The sequence below is a fragment of the Sinocyclocheilus grahami genome, unplaced genomic scaffold (genome assembly GCF_001515645.1).
Source record: "Sinocyclocheilus grahami isolate Dianchi unplaced genomic scaffold, SAMN03320097.WGS_v1.1 scaffold106.1, whole genome shotgun sequence".
In the NCBI taxonomy this organism is placed as follows: Eukaryota; Metazoa; Chordata; class Actinopteri; order Cypriniformes; family Cyprinidae; genus Sinocyclocheilus; species Sinocyclocheilus grahami.
In genome coordinates, this window is record NW_015505285.1 from 582,601 (window position 1) to 593,359 (window position 10,759).

General features: G+C 36.7%; 1 protein-coding gene across 1 annotated transcript in view; it reads left to right on the forward strand.

Moving 5' to 3' along the window:
* Nucleotides 1-10,423, forward strand: part of LOC107588587 (decaprenyl-diphosphate synthase subunit 2-like) — a 41,853-nt gene extending 31,430 nt beyond the window's left edge. The window contains exons 3-7 of the mRNA XM_016276730.1: nucleotides 4,559-4,633; nucleotides 6,078-6,239; nucleotides 6,368-6,496; nucleotides 7,375-7,410; nucleotides 9,995-10,423. Of these exons, the coding sequence (XP_016132216.1) occupies nucleotides 4,559-4,633; nucleotides 6,078-6,239; nucleotides 6,368-6,496; nucleotides 7,375-7,410; nucleotides 9,995-10,150 (558 nt within the window). The 3' untranslated portion in view covers nucleotides 10,151-10,423. The remainder of the gene's footprint in view (nucleotides 1-4,558; nucleotides 4,634-6,077; nucleotides 6,240-6,367; nucleotides 6,497-7,374; nucleotides 7,411-9,994) is intronic.
* The last annotated feature ends 336 nt before the right edge of the window (nucleotides 10,424-10,759 follow it).

Genomic DNA, 10,759 nt, shown 5'->3' on the forward strand with positions numbered 1-10,759 from the left:
CACTTACCACTATGTGGATTTTAGAAAGTGCGCAAAGCTTAACGTGTGCACTTACCACTATGTGGATTTTAGAAAGTGCGCAAAGCTTAACGTGTGCACTTACCACTATGTGGATTTTAGAAAGTGCGCAAAGCTTAACGTGTGCACTTACCACTATGTGGATTTTAGAAAGTGCGCAAAGCTTAACGTGTGAACCTACCATAGTATGGATTTAAGAGTTTTCCAAGCATCTGTTCACAGATACCCGGAAGTACTGAGCCAAACGGGAGAGGCAAGCTCAAATACAACCCTCTAAGGCGAGGGGAGCACTGCCTGAGACAGCATTACACAAGAACGTTCTCGCAAATGCCACCTATACTTCCTGCCCGATGCCTCAGCAAGAGGGGTTATCCTAGTTACTAGGAGGCCCCTCAGGGTGACCTAGATACGGTATACCAGACAGGGCAGCCTGAAAGCATAAGCCCAGCCCGGACGCCCAGGAAATTCTGCAGTGCCGTGCCGGGGGCCTGATGATCAGGAAGGCTCCCGCCGAAGCCTGTGACCTGGCCGCATGATCCAGAAAGCATGAAGCCAAAACCAGGCTATCATACCGGCTGGACATCATATCGACGAGTGAAGTAAACACTGCAAGTCGAGCACCCGAGCTGAACTCAAAGATTGAAGACTTTTTCTATGTACACAAAAGGCCTATTTCTCTCAAATATTGTTCACAAATCTGTCTTCACAAAGCGAGATCTTAAAGGACCCCTAGAGGACGCAGTTCGAAGTTGAGCAAACTTAGAGAAGTAGCTCTGGTTGGAATGTTCTTCCGCAGGATGTGTGCAGTTCTGTTTATTAACCGCTAGAGCGCCAAAAGTTACATAGTGCTGCTTTAAATACACCTAAACTGGGATTCACAGTTTTAGAGGAAATCACTTGTCATATCATAATATTAACAGACTAAGTAAAAAGGGATTTGCACTACAAACCCTAACATTTCATCTCTCTGTGTCTGGGTAACACACACAGATGCACTAAGCGGGAGTATGCTGACAGGATCTGTCACCAAGTGCGGCTCTAGAATGCAGCTCTCCCCGTGGAGGAAAACAAACTCTTTTCCTTCTGCATAGCCTCAGACATACACACGCACACTTGAGCCCACTTTAATGCGTGCATGAGCGGACATGGAAATGACTGCAGGGCATTTAGATGATCTGCACATTGTGGCGACTAATATAAATAACAGATTCTGTGGGGGGGGTTTCTGAAGAGGAGCTCAGCATTCAGACAGCCAGACATCTTAGTTGGGACTCACACCTGATTTTGTCTGAGTATTTAATACACACTCCCTTTAGATAGATTGTGTAGTGTAATATAGTGGGTTTAGGAGTAAGTATTGTCGTGTTCTATAGCACCTCCTGCTGGATGACAGTGGAAATCTCTCATCCGTTTACTAAATTTTGATGCCTCAATGGCAGACTCAAATCTAGTTTAAGGATTTAAGAAAGTTGTATTTATTATTATTATTATTATTATTATTTTAATCTTTACCTTTTTTGTCTGGTTCTGTCTAATTTTGGCTCAAATTGTCACAGATGTACACTGTAACAATAATATTTGAACTTAGCTAATGTAAACTTTTTTAACAGACAGATGAAGACATGTACACTACAGTTCAAAAGTTTGTAATCAGTAATTGTGTGTGTGTGTTTGTTTTTTTTAAAGAAAAAAAAATTATTCTACAAGGATTATATTTACAATGTAACAAAATATTTCTCATTCAAATAAATGCTGTTCTTTTGAACTTACTATTCATCAAAGAAACCTGACAAAAAAATATCACAGTTTCCACAAAAATATTAGGCAGCACAGCTGTTTTCAAAGTTGATAATAAGAAATGTTTCTTGAGCAGCAAATCAGCATATCAGAATGATTTCTAAAGGATCATGTGACACTGAAGACTGATGAAAATTCAGCTTTAGCATCACAGGAATAAATTACATAAAAAAAAATTTTAAATAAAAAACAGTCATTTTAAATTGTAATCATATTTCGTAATATTGCTGTTTTTGCTATATTTGATGAAATAAAAATCAGTCACACTTTATTTTAAGGTCCAATTCTCGCTATTAACAAAACATTAACTATGACTTTTGCCTCAAACTACTAATTTGCTGCTTATTAATAGTTGTTAATAGTTATTAATGGTAATGCAGAATATGTGCTTTATAAATACTAATAAACAGCCAATATGTTATTAATAGGCATGCTAATAAGCAACTAGTTAATATTGAGAAATGTTCCCTACTCTAAAGTGTTCTTACCAACCCCTAAACTTTCACACAGTATTTATATATGCACTAACACTAATACTAAGTAAAAATTCTATACATTGAATTAAAAAGAAATAATATGCAAAATGTAGTTTCATGGTTGGTTAGAAATATATATATATTGATATATTTTCAAAATTCAGTCGCCATTAGCAGCTGTGGACAGAAGGTCATTTTGAGCCTCGTTTTTAGTGAACACACACACACACATACTGAAGAGAGTGTGAGTAAAAATCCTTTTTTGTGTGAAACTGAAGCTGTTGTTCAGCGAAGCGTGATTAAAGCCACACACGCTCTGTTCTGACCCACTGAAGTAGTGAATGAATGACAGGATGTCTAGCCAATCAGAGATCTGACTCTTTAGCTGCAAGTCAAACTTCCACAGATGAATTTACAATTAGCAAAAGTGATTAAAAATATATTTTAAGTGCTCAGTTTTTAATAGTCCCTTGATGTAACTGACGTTCACCCAGCCAGAACCGCCTGAATGCATCTTCCTCTTAAAGCTTCTGTCTATGTAAATGAGGGCGAGGCCCCTTTGCATTAGCGGTTCAGTTAGCGTGAGAGTATTAGCGGTGGAAATCAGACGTTCCCTCAGCAGCAAAGCGCTTTTTCCCCCTGATTGATCTGTATTATGTATCGCGGCCTTGAGTGGGATCCTGACTTAGTAGACTGTGTGTGTGTTTGAGTGAGAGAGAGTGGGATTCTGGCTCAACACTAGTATAAACGGTAAAGGGATCCATGAGAGGCTGTCTCCTCTTTCTTCTCCTCACAGACCTGTCGGCGAAACATAACTCCAGCTGGATTTGGGAATGAGACGAGACGGAGGGAGGGCAGCTTATCTGATACTTTCCAAAAAAAGCCCCCCCACTTCACACACACGCGCACACACACATACATAGAGAGGAGTAACATAATATTAAATATGAGGAATAGCTGAGTGTCTGGATGGAAGGCCTCTGCTATTCTAGTTCCCTGGAGATTCTGCCTGTGGTCTTATGATTCAACAGGCAGGACTTTCGGGACAAGAGAAAAAGAACGACGAAGGGTGAAAAATAGGTGGAGAATGTAGCCTAGGGCGATGGATGGAAGGGATAGGAAAGCATGTGATGATAGAAAGCATGTTGAATGATAGAAAGAGCTGTCAGTGACTTAGTCCAGCTGACTGTTGTGGAGTAGATGTAACGGGGTAGCGCCCCCCTCAGGAGCATTATAGTTACTACATGATCTAAAGGATACTTTAAAGCAGGGCTGTCCAAACTCGGTCCTGGAGGGCTGGTGTCCTGCAGAGTTTAGCTCCAACTTGCCTCAACACACCTGACTGGAAGTTTCTATGCCTAGTAAGAGCTTGATTAGCTGGTTCAGGTGTGTTTGATTAGGGTTGGAGCTAAACTCTGCAGGACACCGGCCCTCCAGGACCGAGTTTGGACAGCCCTTGTTTAAAGCAAACAATTGATGTAATTCCAACACAACATTTTTATCTTTTAAAATGCAATTTTCCTAAAATGACTACTTTAATTAGAAGTCCTGTTTGAAAAACTGCATTATAAAAGATCACGTTTTTCGCTTTATGTTGGAATTACAGTATATGAAAACGTTTTTGAGATCCTTTAGGATTGGACTTTTTATTCTTTAGATTACTGTTCACTGTAGGCCATTATTTTATAGTTGATCAGTGCCATTTTAAAATGACTAGTTTTGTGTTCCACAGACGTAAATTAAGTCATACATTGGATTATCATGAGGTTGAATAAATAGTTTTTTGACAAGGGATATAACTGGCTATATTTATGTTTATTTTGCATGTACATATTTGTAGTTCAAGAGAACAGTCCAATCAACACTCAACTATCAGATAATTTTCTGTACTGTAGGTGTTGAGTATTTTTTGTGCTGGGAGTAGACTTCTGTGGTTGTGTGTATTAAAGAGAGAAACTGAATCAATAAGCTTGTGCAGACGTCAGAGTCCTCATTAAGGTCTGTATCCTCTGGACATTGCATTGTTTTGACCGGCCATCTATTTAATAACTGAAGTGTGGGTTATTCTATCTGTCCCTCAGATGCTCTTTTAGAATGAGTGGACTGGAAAAAAGTCTTCCCATATTCCCAAACAGCCCGAGTCATAAAAAATACTAATTTCAGAACCGATGGGGCTGATTCGTTATCAACACTCTTATTCTGAGGGTCTTCGTTTATGTGGAAAATATTTTGCTAGCCTAAGTGTTATAATGTTATGTTTGTTCTAGGTGGTGGAGCTGATCTCCAGTGCAATAGGAGATGTGGTGCAAGGAATCTATCACGAGAGCTCCACTTCTGCAGAGGTAAGAGACGTTCAGCCCACTTCATTTACCACATATAGCCACAAGTGGCATTCTGTGGGAAACAAACTGTATTGACAAAAAAAAAATTTTTTTTCTTGAGCACTAAATCAGCATATTACAATTTCTGAAGGATCATGTGACACTGAAGACTGGAGCAAACGCTCCTGAAAATTCAGCTTTGCCATCACATGAATAAATTATATTTTAAAATATATAAAAGCTGTAGTAATATTTCACAATATTTTACTGTATTTTTATTCAAATAAATGCAGCCTTGGAGAGCATTACAGACTTCCTTCAAAAACATTATAGAACAGAAAATTGTCTGTTTATGAAACATTGTCTTTTATTATATTCCCATTATGTCACCTATTTTATAAAAGCAACAGCTCAAAGTCATGTAAATTACTGTAAAGCACAACCTCTCTGGTTTATTGCTTTAATAAACACGTGCCATCTATGAGACGTAAAATGTGTCATTGCTAAGATTAAGCTTTCAAAACAGAGCTAAGACTGGACAAGCAAAACATCTCCAAACAAGCGAAACACAGACTGACTTAAAACATCTGCAAACTGCTCACAGTAAATAATGAATGACAAAGTTTCCTGTGTGAGGAGAGGAGGAGGAGGAAAAGTGATGGAGAAGGCCACGTTTATGTGAGAGAAAAAGGGAGAGAGAGAGAGAGAGATTCAAGTTTCTTTTACCCTTTTTAGAGGAGACGTTTCCGAGCAGATATTTGCATCACCTTCCCTTCTTCAGTTTCACCAACCCCCTACCGCCATACCACCATTTCATTTTTCTTTTTTGTTCTCTTGTTTGGTTTAAAGTGGCATCCTTCAATTTTCTAGAAACATTCAGCTTGCTTGGGAATTGAACAGTCTCAATGTTTTCTATACATTTTCTGTGCTTTTGAGGTGTGTTTATGATCTATTTTAGCTCCCCAAATAATCTCGAAAAACAACACCTTTCAAAAAACTGAGGTTGGTAAGACTTGTTTTTTAATGTTTTTGAGTGTATTCTTTTATGCTCACAAGACAACATTTATTTGATAAAAATACAACAAAAACAGTAATATTGTGAAATATTGCCATTTTAAATAACTCTTTTCTAGTTTAATATATTTTATGATGTTTTTAATTTATTTGATGGCAAAGCTGAATTTTCATTACTCAGAAGACATTTCTTATTATTATCAATGTTGAAAACAGTTGTACTGCTTAGTATATTTGTGGAAACAAAATAATTTATTTGGAATATAAATCTTTTTTAAGTATCTTACTGTCACTGATCGATTTTGATCAATTTAATGCATCTTTGTCTAATAAGTAAACATTTATTTAAAAAAAAAAAAACTTAATGTCCCAGGGTTTTAAAGAATAATGTACATCCCAGTATTTATAATACACTAATGCTTATTTAATTGAGTTTTTCTGTATTCTGAAGGAGGGCAGTCTAACAGTTGCATCCTGGGAAGACCAGACATTCCTGTCCCATGGTGCTTTGCTTGCCAAGAGTTGTCAGGCAGCGATGAAGCTGGCCAGACATGGTAATGAGGCTCAGAATTTGGCTTTTCAGTACGGAAAACACCTCGCTCTGGGACACAAGGTGTGTATGCAGTCACACAAAGTGCATTGTGGGCACAAGCTGTTTGTCTGTATGCTGTCTTATCAAGTTGCATTCTTTTGTGTAGAAAGCTCATTTAAAAAAATGTGTGTGATATGTGTGTTTTGTAGCTGAACTCTGATCTAGAGCCGTTCGTGAAGAGCGGGTCAGAACCGTCTGTGTTTAGTTTGGACTCGGCTCCTGTAGTCTTCCACAGACAGATCGTTGGACCTGAGCGATGGCGGCACCAGCTAAAACAGGTACCAGACATCCATATCAGAACACTTGCAGCTGTGTGATCTGTAAAATAGTCACACAAAGTGCATTGTGGGCACAAGCTGTTTGTCTGTATGCTGTCTTATCAAGTTGCATTCTTTTGTGTAGAAAGCTCATTTCAAAAAATGTGTGTGATATGTGTGTTTTGTAGCTGAACTCTGATCTAGAGCCGTTCGTGAAGAGCGGGTCAGAACCGTCTGTGTTTAGTTTGGACTCGGCTCCTGTAGTCTTCCACAGACAGATCGTTGGACCTGAGCGATGGCGGCACCAGCTAAAACAGGTACCAGACATCCATATCAGAACACTTGCAGCTGTGTGATCTGTAAAATAACCTGGTGAATCTCACCTACTGTATTTAAAAAAAAAATCATTAAATTGATGCTGAAAACACAGCTTTGCCATCTCAAGAATACATTACATTATAATAAATATTTAAAATAGAATAGAATATATTAAATAGAAAAGAGTTATTTTAAATTGTAGCAATATTTCACAAAATTACTGCTTTTACGGCATTTTTGATCAAATAAATACAGACTTGGTTTGGCTTTCAAAAACATAACCAACCCAAACTTTTTGAACTGTAGTGTGTAGTACCATGGTGGATAAATATTTTCCAATTTTAATATATTTTTTCACATAAAAAAAGTCATATATGTGAGCTATGTGATGTCTCAAGGCAGCTAGCAGACAGTTAAGCCAGTTTTACTGTATTATGTTTGATATTTCAGTATTTATCATTAATTGAAGTGATTCAGTAAGATTTTAGCCTCTAGACTGGTAGCAAAACACCATTACGGTTCAGATTTCATTGTGTCAGCATGACGTTCTCTGGATTCACAATTTTCTCTCTTCATTTCAGGTTCAGAATATGGCTAGACAGATTGATTACACAAAGGTAAGCGACTCCTGTTTTTTGATTAAGGGAGAGGGAAAACAAAGTAACGACTGCCTCATTTTAGTGTCTACTTATTCAGACAACTTGTGTTTCACTGTAAAAGTGACTAAATCAATTGATGATTTTCATTTAGCCAATGAAAAAGTGAGATTGCCTATCGAATTCAAGAGAAATCAATCCTCCTGGTCAAACCACTAATCAATGATTTCAGCCACAATCCTTCTGATGAAACATTCTTACATTTATGATACAAATTGATTCCCCAGGAGTCATGAAATCATTCCTAGGGTCCCAGTGTGAATGTGGATGTTTACAAACAAACAGAAATAGAAGTTAATTCATGTATGATTAATAAAAAAGAAATGAATTTGAAGTTGTTCATGCTTATTTAAATATATATTTTTATAAGATTTAAGATAAACCTTAAATCGCCTATTAATATGACAAAAAACAGTCTCCAGGAAAATAACTTCATAAACATATAAAATAATATGTGGATGAAAGTCTAAAAAAGCAAACAAGCAAACAAAAAAAGGGTTAGGGAATAGAAAATATCATTAGCTTAGTATCAGTTTTATTTATTTTTATATTTTCTGTTTTCATTTTCATTTTAGTTAAAGTTTGCGTAATTTTGTTGTGTTTTTGTAATTTGTATAATTTTTTTAATATATGTCTATATATATATTTTGTTTGTTTTTAATGATTTTTTAATACATCAAGTTAAACTAAATTAAAATGAGAAATATTGCCTTAACAATTAGCTGAAATTAAAAATTAAAGTTTTATTTCGAGTAACAAGGTTTTTTAATGGTTTTAATTTTAGTTTCAGTTTTAGTTAACTATAAAAACTCTGCTCAGTATAAAAACAGTAGAAGGAAATGAAAAGTCTGCATATAGCATATAAAAAAAACGAAATTTATGTGCGTAAGTTAATGTAATCAAGTGTGAATCTGAGGCATACTAAATAAAAATTTAAGAATCGGTCACTGAAAACCCCACATTGATCGACTAGTGCTGTGAATATTGGTGGTATCAGCCCTGAGTGAGCCGATAGGAGGTGTTTGTTCTCTGTAACTGATAGCAAGTTCAGAAATTAGATTTCCAAAGTCAGAAGGAGAAGAAAGACAGAAAGAAAGAAGGGAGACAGTTAGAGGCGGTGGGGAGGGGGCAGGAAGAGGAGGAGGGCACAAGCAGCTCGGGTCGCCGTAGAAACAGGATATTAGGGGATAGAGTGTCAGGTTTATTTGTAGAGGAGACAGAGAGACAGTTTGACAGCAACATCACACAAGATTCTCCTTCAACAGGGCACAGACAGACACATCCCCCCCCCCCCCCACACACACACATCACATATCTCTGTTATCAGCACATAAATGCGACATTAATCTCTCCAGTATTCGCTGTCTGGTTTGTTTTTTGGTGTAAATGTGTCTCGGGGGGTGGGGTCATGAGGTCATATCTCTGTCTGTCAACCTGAAAATATTCTGCAAAGCTGTTGATCATATTGAAGTCAAAGAAAACTGTGGCTATAGAAACAAGAGAAATCAGTTGATGTCATCATCTACCTTTCCCACATCCACGTCTCTCTCCGTCTCCGTTTTTGGCTTTCTCTCACGCACATTAGTGAAAGCAGGTCTCTTCTGCTGTTTTTAACTCGAGGCCCCCAAGGGCTTCTTAGCACAACACATCCCAGAATTCATTTGGCAAAATGGCCTCCAGCAAAACATGTTTGTTTGTGACAATTTGAGTGAGGAAGAGTGTGGAATACTCTGGGTTTTCATTTAATAATAATTTATATGTTTAAAAATATATTATGTATATTTTTTATTATTGTGATATTTTGGTATGTTACTTATGACATATTGATCATATATTTTTAATAATATATTGATAATATACACTGCTGTTCAAAAGTTTATGGCCCATAAGATTTTATTGAAAGAAATTAATACTTTTATTCAATAAGGATGCATAAATTGATCAAAAGTGACTTTGAAGACACAAATCTTCTTTTAACTAACTTTTCATAATAGAATCTTTAAAAAAACATCACAATTTACACAAAAACATTAAGCAGAATTAAAAACATCAAAATATCTTACTGACCCCAAACTTTTGAATATTAGTGTATTCTTTTAAATAATAGATTATATTTGGTAACATTAGTTTATGCAAAAGGTATCATGAACTGACACTGAACAACATTTTTACACTGTTTATTAATTTAAGTTAATCTTAATTTATAAATGTTTTATTGCTCAGTTAATTTGTTCACACATACTACATTAACTCATTTTAATTTATATATTTAGAAATATTAAAAATGTTTTACTGTATGTACAAATTAACATTTAACCAAGATGCTGTAGAAGTATTTATTGTTTGTTATTGATGCCAATCACATTATTATACCTTATTATAGTGTTACTCTCATTTGTTTTGCAAGCAAACCCTGTTAATCTGTAGAAATTGCCTGTTTCAAATGGTTCCTTGCCTCAAAATTTGGTTAAAAGAATATTACATTTCCTACATCAGTTTGATGGAGTGATATTAAAATGTTTCCTCATTCTTGCGTGTTCTCCAGCTCCGGGGCCTGATAAAGACGGAAAGAGGCGTGAGCCAGGCACTTGACCTGTGCAGTTACCACGGCAACAAGGCCTTAGAGGCCATGAAGTGCTTCCCACCTTCAGAAGCTCGGTCGGCACTGGAAAACATGGCATGCACGGTCACCAAGTTCTGAAGATGGTTTCAATCTGGATGTATATATGAATCCAGTTTCGTTTGATGCAGTTGATTAATGCTGGAGGTTGATCATGATTTTTTTGGGTGCTGTTTTAAGAGGACTTGCTTTGGAGTGTTTGCGGTCCCCACCTGCTCTACAGATGATGATTTTTATGTGGAACTGATTGTGTCGCACACAGTCGAGTTTACCGAACTCATACACACTTTATGCATTTAGCCAACAAATCAGCTTTATCTTTTAAAATAAAATGAGATGTCTTTTTGAAAAAAATCAATGTCTCTCTTTATTCTAAAATTTCTACGATTCCCTGAAGTATTTAACAGAAGTCAGTATTTCTATACACCACTTTAAAGAAGACAAACAAACATTACTGATATCACTGTAAGTTGATTCGTGACCATAGAGAAACGTATTGGTATTATAGGGGGTGGCATTAACCAAAATGTTTGTCCGAAAACCAATGACAATTTGAGAGTGTGTTTTTGTGTGTGTGTGTGTGTGTGTGTGTGTGTGTTGTGGGTGCCCGGGGTGCTCCAGCAGCAGTGTTGGCAGTAATAATTAATGAGGTGAGTGTGTGACCTGAGTGAATGGGCAGGAAATGCTGCA